Source organism: Mustela nivalis (assembly GCF_964662115.1).
Source record: "Mustela nivalis genome assembly, chromosome: 8".
NCBI classification, from domain to species: Eukaryota; Metazoa; Chordata; class Mammalia; order Carnivora; family Mustelidae; genus Mustela; species Mustela nivalis.
Window position 1 is genome coordinate 17,860,804 of NC_139027.1, and position 20,868 is coordinate 17,881,671.

General features: G+C 43.4%; 1 protein-coding gene across 4 annotated transcripts; it reads right to left on the bottom strand.

The window, feature by feature from the left end:
* Window positions 1–487: 487 nt before the first annotated feature.
* On the bottom strand, window positions 488–19,677 carry WDCP (WD repeat and coiled coil containing). 4 transcript variants are annotated; one of them, XM_082746569.1, is made up of 4 exons: window positions 19,599–19,677; window positions 5,735–7,580; window positions 2,590–2,707; window positions 488–989 (listed from the first exon to the last, which is right to left on the bottom strand). In XM_082746569.1, exons 2-4 carry the CDS (start codon window positions 7,559–7,561, stop codon window positions 841–843), a joined length of 2,094 nt encoding a protein of 697 aa, XP_082602695.1. In that variant the 5' UTR covers window positions 7,562–7,580; window positions 19,599–19,677; the 3' UTR covers window positions 488–840. The 4 variants fall into 4 exon arrangements, with proteins under 4 accessions (XP_082602695.1, XP_082602693.1, XP_082602694.1 ...); XM_082746567.1 differs by lacking the exon at window positions 19,599–19,677 and adding an exon at window positions 19,415–19,528; XM_082746568.1 differs by lacking the exon at window positions 19,599–19,677 and adding an exon at window positions 19,280–19,340.
* Window positions 19,678–20,868: the final 1,191 nt, after the last annotated feature.

Genomic DNA, 20,868 nt, shown 5'->3' on the forward strand with positions numbered 1-20,868 from the left:
AGAAGGCAGAGAGGCAGGCAGAGAAAGAGGGAGAGAGAGAGGAGGAAGCAGGCTTCCTGCTGAACAGAGAGCCTGATGCAGGGCTCGATCCCAGGACCCTGGGATCAGGACCTGTGCCGATGGCAAAGGCTTAACCCACTGAGCCACCGAGGTGCCCCTCCCAGAACCTTTTAAGGAGGCAAGATAGTTAGGCTTAGACTCTGGAAGGTCCAGCCAACATCAGAAGTACTTCCTGTTCTAGGTAGCTCTGGGGACAGAGGTCAATCAATTTTTTTTGTCTTCTTTTGAGCTCTGCTGATTGCTGCTGGTTTGGGTTAAGAAGGATATGCCAGAGCCCATGTTCTCCAGGACCTCTTGCTCTCATCTCTAAGCCAAGAAAATAATCTGAAACAACGTTAAAATACCTTTTAAGTGCTTCTAAGACAGCTTTAACGGGTTTTGGGCAAGGGACAGAAAACCTCAAAGAAACCGAAAAACACAATCCATATGGCACCAGAATACTGTTTTGTTCTGGGAATCCTGCCCTTAGACAAAACCACACAGTCTCGAATACGTAAACAACCACTTTTTGAGCCATCTAACAAAGACTGAGCTCTGCTAGACAGCAGGGAGCTGCAGCCCGGGGGTCGGCGTACAGGAGACAAGGAGGAAAAGCAGCCGAGGCAACCACGGCAGGGGCTTCACCTCTGAGCGACAGTGCGAATCCCAGCCGAGGAGAGTCCACGGTGGACAACAGCTCTCCTCTGAGTGGCCTCATGTGCAGCAAATACTGCACAAAGAAGCATCAGGCCGTACTGCCTAAATGGGTGGGTTAGCCAGCGGCGTCCTCACTCTGGACAGTCAGACTTCGAGAGAAGGAGCAGGATTAAGGCTCTGAGAGTCCGTGAAGACCTTTGCGCTGCCGTCTCTGATGGTTACTTCCTGAGTGGCCGTGAAAGTTAACGGGATAAAGCCTTCGCTGTCTGCACAGAGAAGGATCCAGTGTGAGTCTGCAGAGTGAAATAAACACACAGACAATTTAGGATATCTGGTCTTATTCTATGAACAAAAAGACGACAAATACTTTTTTTTTGAGGGTAAGAAGAGAGTAGTTGATACTATTGAACTGATCGTTATAAGACCATGACCGTGCAGATAAGTGGGGAGACGGAAGGACTGAGTACTGCTGAGGGTGACGTCATACGGCAGGAGCGGGCACTGATGGTACTGATGGCATAGGCATGGCTGGGGACACCCATCTTTACCCAGGTGAGGCACTTAACACGCAGGGCTACGCACAGGATTGTGTATGTGACACACACGTGTTAGGGGTTGTGCATGGAGTGTCCCTATCTACACGTTTTTAAGCAGTTTCTCCAGGAACAATGTGAAAGTGGGAATAGCTACTTTCTGGAGGAACCTTTATTCTTCAGACACCTAAGCACACAGAGGGGCTAGACTAGAATGGTCCGGATAATCCTGAATGGTTTGTTCTGGGGTAACCCAAGTCCAGTGGCCTTACCACACGCCTGGACCCATTCTAATTTTTTCAAATCTACTGTGCCTCACCTTTGACTTTGTAATTTCACTTCTGAAAATCTGTACTTTCTAAGGGCCACATGTAAAATATGCAGAGAGGTTTTTATTAGGGCTACGTAGGATGCTGAACGCTGGAAACCACTGAAAGGTCTGAGAAATACGGCAAAGTAAAATACAGTACACTCAGAACAGAATATTAACCCCACCCAGGACAAATGATAATTATGACGTCATATCATAAATCCATGTGTCAAAACAGAAAATGCTGGTGCTACAATGTTAAGAGGGGAAAAAAGAAATGGATTTAATGTTCAACATGGTGGCTGTCTGGGACGCCTGGGTGGCTCAGTTGGTTAAGCGGCTGCCTTCAGCTCAGGTCATGATCCCAGCGTCCTGGGATCGAGTCCCACATCGGGCTCCTTGCTCAGCAGGAAGCCTGCTTCTCCCTCTGCCTCTGCCTGCCACTCTGTCTGCCTGTGCTCACTCTGACAAAAAAACCCAAAAAAACAAAAAAAAAAACCATGGTGGCTATCGCGACAAGAATGCATAAAAAACCCAGCGTGCTGGGCACCTGGTAGAGTGGACATGGCTCAGTTTCCTGGCATTTAGGGATGCCCGTAATCCCATGTGTGCTGCATATTAAAACGACAGTTCCTTTAAGAAAAATTCTGTAATGCTGCTAGGATCTCTGTGTTTAGTGCAACAGGTACCTATGTCATTCCTTCTTATGTCATTCCTCTGCAGCTGTTATATATTGCTTGGTAACTCCTTCAGTTTTTTCCTGCGTACTTTCAGGGCTTCCACTTAGGCTGTAAGTTCCTTAAGGGCAGAACCCATATTTCCCATGTATTTTGGCACCTTATGATAGACTTGGGTATACAGCAGACAATGCACAATTCTCGTGAACTGTCTCGTGAATCACCGAGGGGTTCGTACACTTCATCTTCATTATCAATGAAACTTAACAAAACAGATGGTAGAGCCAATATCTGAAGGGTTGTGAGGTAGAGCCAATATCTGAATTCTGAGCACCTGAGTACTCAGCCAATATCTGAATATCTGAGTACCTACCATGGAGAATTTCGATGAGAGAGAGGCCGAAAGTCTGCTGAACTGTCTTCAGACTTAATTTGCCATTGCAGAGGAGCATGGCTCTTCTTTCAACGGCAGGACCTACACAGAAAGATTTCTTCACATATAAAAACAAAAGTTGTTAAACTGATTGCAAAAGCAATAGAGTTAACATTTCTTAAGAACAGAATGTGTAAGTATTATTTTACTATCTTTATAACTAGACCAATTGTGGGATGCCTGGGTGGCTCAGTCAATTAAGCATCTGCCTTTGGCTCTGGACATGATCCCAGGGTCCTGGATGCAGCCCTGCACTGGGCTCCCTGCTCAGTGGGGAGCCTGCTTCTCCCTCTCCCTCTCCCTCTGCTCCTGTCCCCACTAGTGCGCATGCACTTGCTCTCTCTCTTTCCTTCCCTCTAATAAATAAATAAAATCTTTAAAAAGAATAAAAGTAACTAGACCAGTTGTAAATAAGGAGATTTGGGGTACACTATTTTTTTTTTAAGATTTTATTTATTTATTTGACAGACAGAGATCACAAGTAGGCAGAGAGGCAGGCAGAGAGAGAGGGGGAAGCAGGCTCTCCACTGAGCAGAGAGCCCGATGCGGGGCTCGATCCCAGGACCTTGGGATCATGACCTGAGCGGAAGGCAGAGGCTTTAACCTACTGAGCCACCCAGGCTCCCCTTGGCTACATTATTTAACACAACAAAAGGATTAGATCTCAAAATACTTATGGGTTAAATACCATGACATTCTTACCTAAAATGTTTTAGGAAATTAAAAAATAAAAAGCAATTATGGCAAAACATGTTAACAACTGTTAAATCCATATGGCAGATATTAAAAGGATTTCATTATGTAGTCTTTATTTATGTTTACAATTTTTCATAATAAAGAGTATATGTTTGAAAATTTTCACAATAAAAAAATTTAATTCAGTTTTAAACTATTCTCTGCTTCTTTTAAAAACCTGCATCCTTGAGTTGGTCAAACAGTAGTACTTTTTTTTTTAAGATTTTATTTTTTTTATTTGAGAGGGAGGGAGAGAGAGAGAGAGAGAGAGAGAAAGCAAGCAAGAGCACAAGAGCAGGGGGAGGGAAAAGCAGACTCCCTGATGAGTAGGGAACCTCATATGGGGTTTGATCCCAGGATGCTAGGACACTAAGGCAGCTGCTTAACCGACTAAGCCATCCAGGCGCCCCCAAACAATAGTAATTTTAAGAAAAAACTAATTAGGGGCTCCCGGGTGGCTCAGTCATTAAGCCGGCTGCTTTCAGCTCAGGTCATGATCCCCGTGTCCTGGGACTGAGCCCCACATTGGGCTCCTGGCTCAGCGGGAAGCCTGCTTCTCCCTCTCCCACTCCCCCTGCTTATGTTCTCTCTCTTGCGGTATCTCTATCAAATAAATAAAATCTTTAAAAAAAAAGGAAAAAACTAATTAAAATATCTCTTCTTGACCATATTAAACAATAATTTGTATATTACTTATCAATGATTTTGATACCAACTTTCTGCAAATATCTTTTAAGATCAAGATACAGAAGTCCACAGTAATCAAATTAGTATGATATCAGTAATGTTCTAGATAAAGAGATCAGCATTCTAGTAGTCACAGTATGGAGAATCCAGAAATAGATCCCAGTATATTAAGTTTATAGATAACAAATGGGGTAGATCAAGTTCAGTGGGATTAAATACACATTTTTTTTTCTTAATTTTTTAAGTAAGCTCTATGCCCAGTGTTGGGCTTTGAACTCAAGACCCTGAGTGGACCATGCACCAAAATTTAATGAAAGATTAAAAACTTAAGTGCAAAAACTGATGTAAAGAGGCGCCTGGGTGGCTCAGTAGGTTAAAGCCTCTGCCTTCGGCTCAGGTCATAATCCCAGAGTTCTGGGATCAAGCCCCATATCAGGCTCGGTGCTCAGCAGGGAGCCTGCTTCCTCCTCTCTCTGCCTACTTGTGACCTCTGTCTGCCAAATAAATAAATAAAATCTTAAAAAAAAAAAAACTGATGTAATAAAATAATGCAAGAGAATCTAGACTATTACATGTATATGAATTTTTATAATCTACAAAAACCTCTTATGAACTGGTAACTGAATAGGAAAAAAATGAGCAATGGGCAATTCATCGTCAGTTGGCCAAAAACCACAAAGACATACTCAAATTCACTAAAAGTAAAGGAAATACAAACGAATAAAAGTGAAGAGCACTTCACACTTACCAGACTGGTGGGGCTGTAAGGAAAAGGACAGTCTCATAGGTTGAAAAGGGGCATGTGATGATGCAGTAAGTAAAAAATCTTTGAGAGGCAATCTGGCAACTCTCGGAAAAGTAGAAACATACATATATACTCTTCAAATTAGCACTTCCAGTTCTGGGAACCAACCCAACAGAAATAAAAGTAGGAGTGCAAATAGCTACACATAAGGGTACTACGACAGCATGACTGGGAGTGACTGACGACACGGAAATGAAGAGCTAAAGGCAGTTGGAATGTCCACCAAGGGCCCAGCTACAGTAACAGTGTATTCTCAGCACAGAGAGTGACCCCATTTTTGTAAAACAATGACACCTCCCCCGCCCCTGCATCTAGAGACCTAGGTATACAAAGAAGTATGTAAGATTGTAGGAGCAGGAACTAAAATAACGGAGGGAGCCACCTTAAGTTGTGAGTTATAGCGGGGGTGAGGTGGGGGGCCGGGCCAAGTTCAATGAGAAGAGAAAATGTTCATGATAAAAACAGATAAGATATGATTCCATTCACATAATATGATATGAATGCACATGCGTTAGATCTTTCTAAATCAACCTAACCTTTCTGCAATGCACAAGGAAAAGTTCCCCACAGTGAAACAGCACAATAAGGAGAATTCTTTTTTTTCCTTCCTAAATGTAAATGGCCAGGATGAGTACAATCGTTCCTATTTTACACCATGCGGGTGATACAATCCCAGTGTATGCCGGCATGCGTGCCCATCTGGCTGGCAGCCAACCGCCCTGGAGAGGCACAACGACTTGCCTGGAATGTAACTCGCCCAGGTCAGGGAAGTTAGGCTACAACACCATCTTGTTCAACAATGAGTTTTTCTGGCCGGTACCCGCTGGGTATAGGGGCAGCCCTCAATGGGGAAGTTACCTGATAAGTCACGTGCACATAGGGCAGATCCTGCGAGAGAGGATACGCAGCAGAGGACCTCTCCTTTTGTAGAAGGTCTGTGAGTTCGGAGAGACGTCGCTGCACTTCCGTCAGGGTCCTAGATAAAATTTCGATTTCCTTAGACAGCTGGGAAATTTCCTTTTCCCTTTGTATGTTCTTGCTTGGAGGCCAGTCAGGAGGTGTGGGAGTTAGGGCGGGCTGGGGTGTGGGGCCGGATCTGGGCCGTGGCGGTGAGCGGTTAACAGGCTGGGCAGCTACAGTGTCAAGGGCAAAGGAGCCGTCCCAGACCCTGGCCGGAGGACTTCTGATTTCTTCAATAAGGGGTCTTCCGGGCCGCCCGCTTTGCTCACTGCCATGAGCTGTTAAGAGCCCTCTGTTTGGGGGACAAAAATCTGGGGAAAGACTCTCAGTTCGCTTTTTCCCGTCTGTTTTATTTAACAGAGTACTGAGAGTTGAGCCTCCCTTCTGGTTTTCAACCACTGTTACTGGAAATTCTTCCAACGTTACTTCCCTAACGATCAAACGAAGGATATACTGATCAGTCTTTGAAGAAGGAAGAAATGCCGCATCAGTGGGCTTTTGTCTTCCTACCAAAATTAATAGTAACTTATCTGTCAAGAAACATATACCTTTTGGCTTTTCACTTCTCTCTAATTGAATCTGCCGCGTGTTTGGCACACGCGAGGGAATGACAGAATAGATAAAAATGACATTGTAAGTATTGGAAGCCACCGCGACCACCTGGGCTTTAGGATTAAATGCTATTAGATCAGGAGCCAGAATGCCAGGAATGGTGACTTTTCTGGTCTGCGTGACCTCTTTCTCAAAGGTCACAAGGACCAAATGTGAGGCATCCAGGCCAGTTCCTGTCAAGCAGTCCTTTTTTCTCAGACAAATAAGAGAACTACCCTCCAGCTTGGAGGTATTGAAATGTATATGAGTTAGATCTAGAGGATCTGAAAAGGAATGAGAAACAGGAGAACCTGAGGTTTCAAAATTCGTCTCGGAATCAACGGCCCCCTGATCCCCGGTGGGTGCCCCTTCAGGAACCGGTGAAGCACACAGACGAGTGTCTTCCCCACCAGGCGGGACGTCCGTGGTTTCAGATGCATTTAAGCCACAAATCTTATCTAGTGGAAGCTCAGTGGCTACAGCGACCTGTGAGCCCGCGGTGGCCCTGATGCAGCGCACGTAGCTGTCCACATCAAACACCGGGTAGAAGGAGCACCTGCACAGAGTCTGCTGAGCGCTGTCCCAAATGTAGGAAAACAGGCTGCTGCCAACTGCCACCACCAGCCTCCGGCCATCCCGGGTCCAACAGCCACAGTGAATGAGGCCCCTGGTGTTGATGTCTGCTTTCACCGGGGGAATGTCACCGTGGACACTTGGGAAGACGGACACAGCCTGTGCCGTCAACACAGCCAGGACAGCACTCTTTGGATGCCACACACAGCCCTGGGGAAGGACGGGGTGTGATTCTTTAATCTCACAGGTCCGTGACATCAGCCACTGGCTTTTCTCCATAGTGCTGGGACATAACTGCCCCACAGTGACATAATTCTTGTGCCAAACCACGAGCAGAGCGGGCACGTCAGCCACGCCAGGGGGTGCCCAGGACACTCCATATACGTGTTCAAACTGTGCAATGACCTTGGAGTCCCCGAACCTGGCCTCTCCGCCGTGAAGCTGTAAATCAGTCAGGATGACCTGATGCCCGTCAGTCCAGACAAGGCCGTGGACGGGGTGGATCGCCTGATACAAAGCATTCAGCCCCGTCCTGAGAAGTCTTCCTTTTCCCAACTCCATCCTTTTGGATACAGGTTGCCTGAAATCGGCAAGAAGGAACGACTTACCAGGAGAATATAATCAGACAAATGCAAAATATAGGACATTTTACAAGACAATTGGCTTAGGCCTTTCACAAGTCAATATTTCAAGGGGGTAAAAGGTCGAAGGAATGTCACAGATTAAAAGACATTACTGAGGGGCGCCTGGGTAACTCAGTGGGTTGAGCCGCTGCCTTCAGCTCGGGTCGTGATCTCAGAGTCCTGGGATCAAGTCCCACATCAGACTCTTGGCTCAGTGGGGAGCCTGCTTCCCTCTCCCTCTCTCTCTGCCTGCTTCACTAACTACTTGTGACCTCTGTCAAATAAATAAATAAAACATTAAAAAAATAAAATAAAAGACACTACTGAGCCATAATAAGCAAATGCAATACATAAACTTTGATTGGCTTTTGCATTGAGGAAATAAACATTTTTTTAAAAGTATTTATTTACTTGTCAGAGAGCGAGAGAGAGAAAGAGAAAGAACGAGCACAAGCAGGGTTGCTGCTGAGCAAGGAACCCAATGCGGGGCTCCCTTCCAGGACCCTGGGATCCTGACCTGAGCCGAAGGCAGTCGTCCAACCAACTGAGCCACCCAGGCGTCCCTCTGTTTTGTTTTTTTTTTTAAGACTTTTTTTTTTTTATTATTTATTTGACAGACAGAGATCACAAGTAGGCAGAGAGGCAGGCAGGGAGAGAGGGGGAAGCAGGCTCCCCGCTAAGCAGAGAGCCCGATGCGGGGCTCGATCCCAGGACCCTGGGATCATGACCTGAGCCGAAAGCAGAGGCTTAACCCACTGAGCCACCCAGGTGCCCCGGAAATAAAATTTTCTATTAAAAAAAGGTATTTTTAGAATTGGAGAACTCTGAATGTACAATGGATAATAGAAGATATTGTGGAGTTATTCATTTTCTTAAGTGTGAACATGGTCTTGTGGGTTTGTAGGAGAATGTCCTCACCATTGAAATATGATGCTGAAGTATTTGGGGTAAAGTGCCATGATGCCTACAGTTTGCTTTCAAATGGTTTAGTGAAAAACAAAAACATGAAACCCCATACATTTTATAGAGAAATGCAGAGAGAGCAAATCGATGTGCCAAAATGTTAATAATTCTTGAATTTAGGATTGAGGGTATTTTGGTATGGTACTTTCAACTTAAAAAGTTTCATATTTAAAAATTGAGGGGCACCTGGGTGGCTCAGTGGGTTAAGCCTCTGCCTTCGGCTCAGGTCATGATCCCAGGGTCCTGGGATTGAGCCCCTCATCAGGCTCTCTGCTCAGCAGGGAGCCTGCTTCCTCCTCTCTCTCTGTCTGCCTCTCTGCCTACTTGTGATCTCTGTCTGTCAAATAAATAAACAAAATATGTTTTAAAAAATTGAGGGGTGCCTGGGTAGCTCGGTCAGTTAAGTGTCCAAATCTTGATTTTGGCTCAGGTCACGATCTGGGGGTTGTGAGATGGAGCCCTACATTGTCATTGTTGTCGTATTGGTTGCGCTCTGAGCTCAGCAGGGAGCCTGAGCAGCCTCCCCCACTGAGTGCGGTGCTGGATGCAGGGGTTGATCCTAGGACCTGACCATGACCTGAGCTGAAGGCAGATGCCTAACTGACTCAACCAGCCAGGTTCCCCAGTTTGTTTTTCTTTTCTTATTTATTTATTTATTTTTAAAAAGATTTATTTGTTTATTTATTTATTTTGGACAGAGAGAGAGAGAACACAAGCAGGGGGAATGGGAGAGGGTGAATAGGCTTCCCACAAAGCAGGGAGCCTGGTACGGGGCTCCATCCCAGGACCCTGGGATCATGACCTGAGTGGAAGGCAGATGCTTAACCACTGAGCCACCCAGGCACTCTGTTTTTCCTTTATACAAAAAGTGGGGTGTAAGTCAAAGTTCCCGGGTACTAACAACAGAAGCCATTCTGGCTAATTAAAGCAAAAAAGCAAAGCAAAACAAAACAAAACAAAAACAAAAACAAAAAAAGAAGTCTCCAGAACTAGGCTCTGCAAACAAGCAAGAGCCACGTGGAGCCAGGCAGAACAAGTCATGGCCATCAGTCTGTCTCCCACACATTAGCAGCTGAGAATCTAACTTCACTGCCCCTTCTTTGATGGCAATTGCTTAAGATCCCGAGTGGGGATCTAGGGGGGAACCTCCCACTGGCTAAGCCTAGCTTCCATGCCCTGTTCTAGCTGCCAGGATGGGGAGAGGGTTTCCCCACAAAGGCTTCTGTAACAGGGAGCTGGGGCTCTGCCTGCCTCCAAGACTCACACAACTGGCAGTTACTTCCAAATCAGGGAAGGGGTTTTCAAAAAATGACAATTACTGCAAGGATCATATGTTACATATTATTCACTAATTTATTTTAAGTCACGGGTACCTTTCCAAGTCAGTAAAAATAGGGCTGCTCCCTCAATCCTTTAAGTAGCTGCATTATGGCATGCCATAATGTCCCCAATGATTTCCCCTGGAGGTGGGAATTCAGCTTGTTTTCAATTTTTATTTAGATGTGGATAGAGTCCAGAAGTTTGGTACTTGGTTCTTCCCACTCCCTTCCTTCCAATGTCACCTACTCTTGTACTTTTTTGATGATCATCTGTTTATTACGGTCAGCCCCGCATCCTTCTCCTGGCCTCCCTGCAGAGCTGCGGTGCTATTCGGATATCTGCTAGCCTTCACATTAAGGCTGATATTAGCCCTGCTCACACTCATTTCAAACCGTGTGCATAAAAGGAAAAAAATGGTGGGTTTTTTTTGTTTGTTTTGTTTCTCAGTAGTGGCTCCTTAATGGATATCACCATTCTCATATTCACTCAGGCTAAAAACTCAGGACTCCATCTGACTGCTCTCCTGTACTCTTCGTTAGTTGTCAAGTCCTATTAATTCTCAGAACTGCTTCTGAATCCAGTCCTTGTCACTCCCGCCAGCACTATCCTGAATCAATCACTGTCACCTCAAACCCAGATGACTGCAGTGCTCTCCTCCTACTTGGTTTCCCCACCTCTGTCTGTCTTCAGTCCATCCTCTGCAAAACCAATCTTAAAATGTCCTTTTAAGTATATCGTTTATCAGCTTTAAAGTTGGCGGATGTTAAAAAAATTGGCAGACGTTACCTACTGCCTATAGCTGCGCTGTTCAATACAGTAGTTACTAACCACGTGTGCTTTATAAATTGAATGAAAATGTTATTTCACTGTATTTTTTTTTTCTTTTTTCTTTTTTTTTTTTTTCACTGTATTTTTTAAAAAAGATTTTATTGGGGCGCCTGGGTGGCTCAGTGGGTTAAGCCGCTGCCTTTGGCTCAGGTCATGATCTCAGGGTCCTGGGATCGAGTCCCTCATCGGGCTCTCTGCTCAGCAGGGAGCCTGCTTCCCTCCCTCTCTCTCTCTGCCTGCCTCTCCGACTACTTGTGATTTCTTTCTGTCAAATAAATAAATAAATAAATCTTTTAAAAAAATAAAAAAGATTTTATTTATTTATTTGACAGAGAGAGAGAGGGAACACAAGCAGGGGGAGTGGGAGAGGGAGAAGCAGCTTTCTTACAGAGCAGGGAGCCAATGTGGGGCTCGATGTCAAGACCCCAGGATCATGACCCGAGCCAAAGGCAGATGCTTAATGACTGAGCCACCCAGGTACCCCTATTTAATTAAAATTTTAAGAAATCCACTTGCTCAGTCACACTAGCCCTTTCTCAAGTGGTCAACAGTTACATGTGGCCAGTGGCTCTCCTATTGGGCAGGGCGGAACAGAACATTTCCATCAGTGAGGAAAGTTCTGCTGGACAGCACTAGCCTATAGGAGACAGTCTGAATTCCTCAGATGGACATTCAACCCCTGCGCAGTGTGGACCTACCTATCCCTCCAGTCTTACTTCTGTTTATTCATTTTCGCAGTTACAATGCCTGGTGCATTCCAAACACATAATAAATGACAGGTGAAGTGAAGGCCCTGCTTAAATACCATCTCCTCCAAGAGGTGTTCCTTAGTCATCCTGCTAAAGCTGATACTTCCTCCTCCTAACGCCTACAGCCCTTACAGTCTAAAGCACTCGGGTGACATCTTCAGTTTATTACCTGCAATTACCAGTTCTTTCCTGTACTGCCTCGCATTTCACAAAGTCCTTACCTGTGGGTTCCTAGCACATGTCATTAAGTACTGAAGTACTTTCAGATGGATTGCTCTGTTTCCATTATATCCTAAAAGGAGTTTCCAATTGGGTCATGGTATTTCCAGGGGTTGTGTTCTGATAGCATTTTTATTTCTTGTTTTAGGCTCTTATGATGTGGTCAGTAAACCTCTGGAACTGTATTTGGACGCTCTAAGTCTGTTAAATAATCCAGCCTCTTCAATAACACAATGGGGGATATATATATATATATATATATATATATGTAATTTTTTATTTTTGGGGGGGATATATATTAAGAGATATTTCGCTTCCCTACTGGGTCGTACAGTCCTAATGAAGCCATACACTAGCATTTCTCATTTTTTGTATGATTAAAAGAAGAAAAAAAGTTAAGCAACCATTCATATTAGCACAAGTCCCCAGGTCTTAAAGATTGTCACTTAAATCACGAGGACAAACTCATGATTACTATCACTTAAATCATGAGGACAAACAATCGATGTTAATAAATCATATATTGACATGATATAATTTTAACATTCTATAAAACTAATTAATGTAGGGGGCGCCTGGGTGGCTCAGTGGGGTAAGCCGCCGCCTTCGGCTCGGGTCATGATCTCAGGGTCCTGGGATCGAGTCCCGCATTGGGCTCTCTGCTCTCAGCGGGGAGCCTGCTTCCTCCTCTCTCTCTCTCTGCCTGCCTCTCTGCCTACTTGTGTTCTCTCTCTGTCAAATAAATAAATAAAAAATCTTAAAAAAAAAAAAACTAATTAATGTAGGAATTTGCCACAGTCAAATGTTTCCTTCCTAGGGTGGTTCCAGGAGGAAGAAACATCTTTATTTTGGGTGATTATTATAATGTAGAGTCTCTATCAGTGCCATAGTATGAAAATCTTTCCTTGAATCATCTTATGTATAGAACCTGGTTTATTGTTGCTTTAGTGAACTTCCAAGTTCAGATGCACCAAAAGTTGGCTTTGCCTTAATATTCAGCCCAAATCTACTATTTGGCTTGGATTTCAGCCTTTGGAAAACTGAACAGCCTAATGCTAGCACCGCCAAGTGGTGTGTCCACACCTATTTAAGATAATAAGGTCAGATGGGAATAAGGCAGTGATAAGAACATGCTGGATATTCTAACTTATCTAAATGATAAGTATTCATTTTCAAATATAGACAAACATGATAAGCATTCTTTATTTAAAAGCCAAAAACTGCCTCAGGTACATTCTATTTCACGGTTCTATCAGTGAATTGAGGAATACATATATCTTATCACTATGTATAATACATATATATATATATATATATGCTGCAGTAATAAAATGTTGCAATAATAAATGACTATGCAGATTAATATCAGGACAAAAACAAGAACTTTCACATAGTTGACTTACTGAGCAATAGAATAGCAGAATATAAATATTTAAAAAGTACATTAGTTAGGTAACTTAAAGAAAAACATTATCTTCTTGATCAACACATTTATGAAATTTATTTTTTTTAGATTTATTCATTTAGTGAGAGAGAGTATGCACAAGTGTGGGGGGAGGGGCACAGGGAGAGGGAGAAAGAGAACCTCAAGCAGACTCCTTGCTGAGCACAGAGCCAAACACAGGGCTCTATCCTATGACCCATGAGATCAGGACCTGAGCTGAAATCAAGTCAGACACTTAACCAACTGAGTCTCCCAGGTGCCCCAATGTTTATGAAATTTAAATAAAAATAAATGCACAGTTATAGGAATTAATTCTAGTTCTAATCTTGGTAAAACTGTTCATCACATTAGTATTTATTAAACAAAAAATATTAAGGAACTGTGTTTAACTTTTTTTTTAAGACTTTTAAAAAAAATTATTTATTTGAAGAAAGAGACAGCGAGAGAAGGAACACAAGCAAGGAAGTGGGAGAGGGAGAAGCAGGCATCCTGCTGAGCAGGGAGCCTGATGTGGGTCTCGATCAAGGGACCCTGGGATCATGACCTGAGCTGAAGATAGATGCTTGACCCAGGACCCCCCTTTTTTAGACTTTTTGTAATCTCTACACCCAACAAGGGGCTTGAGCTCATTATCCCAAGATCAAGAGTCAAGCTTCACCCACTGAGCCAGCCAGATACCCCTACTTTTTAGTTTTTAAATTATATTTAGCCATGGGTCACTTAATTAAACATCCTAACTGGGAATTATTTATAAGCTGTGAGAATGAATTAAAGGCAGACAGTGAACTTGTCACCAGTTTTCATGAGGTGGAAAAGCTCCAAAATTCCTGATAAATCATTTTCAGTCCAGACATAATAATGAAAAAGAGAATGATGGAAAAAACTGTTAAATAAAAATGAGGTACCCAAAATACCTTGCAGCTGAAAGGAAGTGGCTTTTTTAGCACTGAAAGTATGTATCTTGTTGACCACAAGTACAATCCAGGACACAATATTGCTGAGAAATTATTTTTCCTACAAAATAAGGTCAAACCTGGGGTGCCTGGGTGGCTCAGTGGGTTAAAGCCTCTTCTTTCAGCTCAGGTCATGATCCCAGCATCCTGGGATCGAGCCCCGCATCGGGCTCTCTGCTCAGCAGGGAGCCTGCTTTCCTTCTCTCTGTTTGCCTCTCTGCCTACTTGTGATCTCTGCCTGTCAAAAAAAAAAAAAAAAAAAAAAAAAAAAAAGTCAAACCTTTGAAAAGTAATGATGACTATATTGTTTTAATAATAGAAATAAAATTTCAGATTTTTCTTTTGTCTCACAGGTTCATTTTATGATTGCCTCTGTGGAATACTAGTTTTTACACTTGGCCATTTATGCACCCAAAATGTATTTTTGGGGCACCCCTAGTGCAAACTTCCCTTATCACAAGCAAGATACTAAAAATCAGTAATTTAGGCAAAATGATAGCAATGCCCATGGTAGTAGTTCTTGGTTCAAAGTTTCAAGACACTGAAAGGAATCAAGTAAATAAAAAATTTGCACCCTGACTACTAATCCTGTGTCTAAGTTACCGTAATCACAATTTTTGGATGTAGCTGGCTATGATGCCGGGGTGAATTCGGGAGAGCCAATAAAATATGCAACATGCACTTAAAGCCTGAAATGAATCAACTCATCATGGAGTTGATCAACACAGTGGATGTCTGCCCCAAATTCTTTTTGTAAATAGATTATGTAACAATTATATATACTATCATACATGTGCATAAACATTAAAATCTTATAAAATTAAGTACCAAAATCCAATTCTAAAACACACTGTGTTATTTGACAGTGATTTTTTTAAAAAGGTTTTATTTATTTATTTGTCAGAAAGAGAAAGAGCACATAAGCAGGCAGACATGGAGAGAGAAGCAGGCTCCCTGCTAAGCAAGGGTCTGATGCAGGACTAGATCCCAGGACCCTGGGATCAAGACCTGAGCCGAAGGCAGAGGCTTAACCCGAGCCACCCAGGCGTCCCAACAGAGTGATTATTTTTACTGCAATTCAGGATCCAAGATGTCTTAAAAGAATCTCCTTTTTAAGGTATTCAAACAGTTTTCTTTCATCTATATTCTTCCTTTAGAAGAACAAACAAACAAACATGGGTACTTGTATATATTTACATAAAGATGCAGACAAAAATTGGGAACGATACACAGCAAAACTGTTCAAGATAGATAACTAAAATGGAGTGCAGTGATGGGACTCTTATTTCTGTATGTTTTTAAAAAACTGCTTTATAATAAGTATGTATTCAAATAGTCTTTTCGTGATTGAAAGAAGGAAATAAAGATTTAAATGTGACCTCATTAAGCTCACTGGGACACCTGGGTGGCTCAGTCAGTTAAGCAACTGCTTTCAGCTCAGGTCATATCCCAGGATCCTGGGATCCAGCCCAGAATCGGACTCCCTGCACAGCAGGAATTCTGCTTCTCTTTCTCCCTCTGCTGCTTCTGCTGTTTCTGCTCTCTTGCTTGTGCTCTCTCTCTCAAATAAATAAATAAAATCTTAAAAAAAATACTATTTTGAAAAACAAAATACTATTTTGAACCAAACACCTGAATTTTAAAATGGCCAAAGTCTATCAATAGGCAATTTATAAAATAGTATAGTTAATAAACAATCTTTAGAGTGATGTTCAATCTTACTAATTATCAAAGAATTGTCTGAACTTGTAGTGTCCACTTCTTTTTTTTAAAAAAAGATTTTATTTATTTACTTGAGAGAGAGACAGTGAGAGAGAGAGCATGAATGAGGAGAAGGTCAGAGAGAGAAGCAGACTCCCCATGGAGCTGGGAGTCCGATGCGGGACTCGATCCTGGGACTCCAGGATCATGACCTGAGCCGAAGGCAGTCGTCCAACCAACTGAGCCACCCAGGCATCCCCAGTGTCCACTTCTTTACCACTTTTTTTAAGTAATCTCTACACCCAGCCTGCGGCTTAAACTCAAGACCCTGAGATCAAGAATGGAGCACTCCACCGACTAAACCAGTCAAGCACCTCGTCACTACTCTCTTCTTAACCCACTCCAAAGTGACCCTAATACCATTTCCTTGAAATAGCGTTCACCGACCCACCAGAGGCATCTATGTCGCTGAACCCAATGGACGTTTTTCAACCCTGTTTTACTGAGCAGTATATGTCAAAGACAGAACTTGAGAAGTTGCCTTTGGACTCTAAATGCACAGAAATGCAGTCTCTACCCGGCACCTGAGTGGCACAGATGGTTCGGTGTCCAACTCGTTGTTTAGGCTTGCGTGGTGATCTCAGGGTCATGGGATCCAGCCCCACGTGGGGCTCTGCACTCAATGGGGAGTCTGCCTGTGACTCTCTCTCCCTCTCCCTCTGCCCTCCCACTCATGCTGTCTCTCTCAAATAAATAAATCTTGAAAAAAAAATGCATTCTCTACCGAACTGCCTGGTGATTTGCTTTTACTTTATCTGCAACTTATTTCTCATACCTCTTTGCTAACCTTGCCCTTGCCTGTAGAGTTTACTAAGAAGGAACGGTCTATTATGCTGCCACATGTCAGATTAAGTGGGTCTGTGGTGGCTTGCTAAATGGAGGAGTAAGTCCCCTGTTGTTACTAATGAAGAAAACTGCCATCTCTAACCCACTGGTCTTATATAAGATAATATATGTTTTCCTCTAATATCTACTTATGCACTTTAAAAGACTTTTATTAATAAATAATGCATGATACATTTTCCTGGGCAGAAAAAATTCCTAACGGGCCAGTTATATCAAAGGCAATTTATGTGATATGTTTTAGGCCACTCAAGTCAGGCTAATGTCATTGAAGGTATGTATGACCAGGGGTAGTATAGGGTAAGTATTTATATATAAGAGAAGAACAAACATGATTATGTTACTGAGATTTTTAGAAAAATTAATTTTAGTATTTTCATCCTTAGTAACAAGAAGAAACTTGGCAAAAACCCAACACAAATTATAAAAATTCGTTCCAAACCTTTGTACTCCACTGCTAGTTCAGGTCCTGATCACCTCTCCCTTTTTAGCAGGGTTAGTCAAGGAGGTATCCTCTGGACGCTAGGCTCTTCCTTCCCCAGAGGCTGGAAGAACCATCTTTTTTTTTTTTTTTTTAAGATTTATTTATCTGAGAGAGAGAAAGAGTGTGTGCATTCACGCTTCCATGTGAGAGTGAGGGGAAGTGTAGAGGGAGAGAATCTTCAAGTGGACTTGATCCCAGGATGAATGAGATCATGACCTGAGCTGAAACCAAGAGCTGGATGCTCAACCCACTGAGCCACCCAGATGGCCCAGGGCAGAATCACCTTTTTTTAAAAAAAAAACCACAGCTATGGTCATTTTGTTCTTCTGTTCAAATACTTTGTCTCTACAGTCGACACATATTTTAAAAAGTTCTTACGGTGTTAGCAGGGTATTTCAGGCCTTCTATTTTCTGAGATCGATACAGCTTTCCTACCTTATCTTCCAGATCACAAAGAGCTGCTGAGGAATTAGGAGGCATTAGCACACATTCATGTGAACGTGCAGGACAGACCTCAGAAAGAAGCCTGGTAAGTTGAATAAGGGGCCACAAAATAGTCTGAATGTCATAATGAGAAAGGGAGCCAAGTTTGTAGCTACTTCAGTAGAGAAAGAGGGCCTGATTCAAGAGAGATTTCTAAGGCAGATGGAATACACCATGATATCAGGTAAAGGATATAAGTGGTGAGGAAGAAAGGAGAATTAAGTACAACACAAATTTTTTCTTGGGAAATTGTTGAACCAGAGAATTGTTAATCAGAATTGTTAATCAGGAATTGTTAATCAGAGATACAGGGCAGAGTGTGCTTCAGAGGTAGGAACAGTGTGCAGTGTGTGATAAATTTTGTATTAGATCTGCTTCATCTAAGATGTCTATAGGGTAGCAATGCACCTTAGGCAGTCAGAGGTCAAGGATTTGGGAGTCACTGTCACAATATAGGCAGTTAAAGCCAAAGCAGTGGCAGCCTGGCAGTGAAAGATCACAGTGCAAGAAGACAGAGGTTGAAACAGGCTTCAGAAGTTTCCCAATTATTTTGCATTAAAAAAAAAAAAGATTTTTATTTATTTATCTGACAGACAGAGATCACAAGCAGACGGAGGGGGGTGGGGTGGAGCAGGCTCCCTGCTGAGCAGAGAGCCTGACAGACAGCAGCGCTCTCTGTAACAAGACCCTGAGATCATGACCTGAGTGAAGGCAGAGGCTTAACCCACTGAGCCACCCAGGTGCCCCTTGCATTTTAAAAAATATTTAAATTCTGCCTGAAGCTAACTGTATACTTGTTGGCCTCTCAAACCTCAGACTATAAGATTTCAGGGAGTTTTAGGGAAAGAAAAGCTCTCTGTTATTAGTTCTCTAGAGAGATGCTCAGAACCAAAACCTGGTGCTCAGCCTGTGGCCATTTAATTCTGTTTTTTAATCTTTAAAGACAACTCACGGGATTATCAAGGGGCTTGGGTGAACCGGACCACTTCCAGCTGGTTTAAACAGAGCTACACAACCCCCAGTTTGTTTTTCTGTTTGTTGTGTTTCCACTATAAAATAATTTCAAGTTCTTTACACTTTTTTAAATTAACACACAAGAAAGGTAAAAAGGTAAATTCACACACACACACACACACACACACACAAAACCCCACATTCATCCAAAGGAACAAAATTATAATTACATCCCTCTGGGCTTTTTTCTATGTAGTTTTGGTTAATTTTTTCCACTCATACTGTATACAATTTCATATCACGACTTTTCACTTATTACATATCGTTTTCCCATGCCATTTAAATTTTATAAATTATTTTTAGAAGCCACTTAATATTCACTAAGTCAAGTCGTATATTTCCTCACTGTTGCGACGCTTGGTTTTAAGGTTTAAAAGCCAACTTTAGGGGCGCCTGGGTGGCTCAGTGGGTTAAAGCCTCTGCCTTCGGCTCAGATCATGATCTCAGGGTCCTGGGATCGAGCCCCGCATCCGGCTCTCTGCTCAGTGCAGAGCCTGCTTCCTCCTCTCTCTCTCTGCCTGCCTCTCTGCCTACTTGTGATCTCTGTCTGTCAAATAAATAAATAAAATCTTAAAAAAAAAAAAGCCAACTTTACCTTATGATAAATAAGGCTGTGATAAAGGTTTTTATGCATAAAGCATGTTCTTCATTTCGAATGGTTTCCTTAGGATACATCCCCAGAAGTGTCACTAATGAGTCACATGGAATATATTCAAACATTTAAACCCACCCCTCGCTTGTCCACAGCCGCCAGTCCTTCGCCCGCGTGCCTCCTACTCCCATTCTCCCCATCCTCTCAGCACGCCTGGGTCTCCTCCCCATTCCCCAACAGGTGCGGGTCTCCCCACCTCCCTCCCGGCCCACACACACCCTTCCCACACCAGCTAAGCTGGGCAGCAGCGAAAACAAAATACCTTCAGTATTACTGCCCACAGAAAATAAGACTCCCGGCTGCCGCGGGATCCGGAGCCCAGAGCGAATACCGGAAGCATCAGCTCCCCGGCCTCTGATAGGTGACCGGTAGTGGGCCCGCCCCACAATGCCTTCTGCCTGTTGGCTTTTGCTTGTGTCATGTTAGGGGAGGGTCTTTCCCCTGACCAGTAAGCTGGGGATTTGCTGCACAGATCTCTGGGAGTAGTAGTTTCTGTACAATTTAATCTACAATAAACCAGCCACAGTTTGACTCTCCGTAAGAGTAGAACCTTCCTCTACTTCTCCTCGATTCTTAGTCTGGGAAAGAGTACAGGATCCCTAGAGTCAACACGGTTTCTTAACTTTTGGGGGGAGAGGATAGGGGACAAGGGGTGAGAAGGTGTTGAGGACTTATTTAAATGTGGTCAAATCTACCCACAAAAATGTTCTTATCCGCATACAAGATATTGTGCATTCAACCGAAGCCGCTCCATGGACCTGTCCGAGTTACAAACCCCTGTTCTACACTTACCCCAAGAGTGCCTCCCCACGGCCAGAGTCCAAGGACCTAGTGTGTCTCTAGACTTCAGCTATACACCTGGGAGACTCTAGGCCACGCCGTGAAGCAGTCCATGTGGAATTTCAGATGCTGACCCTCACAGTACAGTTGACCATCATCTTTCTTGAACAAAACAGCCAGTCCTCCTTCAGCGATGCTGATAACCTGAAGTCTGGCCTTACCACCTGGGACAGTGGGGGCAGGGGGGCCGGGGGGGGGGGGATGGAGGAAGAACATTCTAGGGCCCATTCTGGATGCCTCTGCTCAGGCGTTTATCCTCGTGCCTATATTCCAGTACCACTGGTCAGAATCATGGCCTCGCGTCAATTTTTAAAACAAGGCATGGAAAAATGAGAGAAAACGAGAGGGAAAAATTAAAGTTCCATTCATTCTTCAAGCAAATGTTATCTCCTCCAAAGATACCTTTCCAGATTCCTGGAACTCTTTTGGGTGGAGGTGAGGGGTCTGGCGTGGAAGAGGAGCTCAGGATAGAATTTACTCATTCATCCCACAGCACGAATCACTCCACGCTGTAACTAACTCTCCGTGTCCCCACCCGTCCCAAATTTCGTTCTCTGGTGATAGCGATTCTGCCTTAGTTTAATTGGTATCCGCAGGGCGCAGTTCTTTGCCTTGAAAGGTGGGAAGTTCCCTATGAGTGGGGCAGAAGGGATGGTGAATAGGGGTTTAGGGTGGTTGCAGTAGGGTAATGA

Coding starts and splice junctions, on each gene's coding strand:
- WDCP (XM_082746567.1), bottom strand. CDS start 19,506: ATGGGGAGGAGACCCAGGCGTGCTGAGAGGATGGGGAGAATGGGAGTA. Junction 7,581..19,414: donor CGGCTGTGGACAAGCGAGGG/GTGGGTTTAAAT, acceptor TGCCGATTTCAG/GCAACCTGTATCCAAAAGGA. Junction 2,708..5,734: donor ATGTGCACGTGACTTATCAG/GTAACTTCCCCA, acceptor TTATATGTGAAG/AAATCTTTCTGTGTAGGTCC.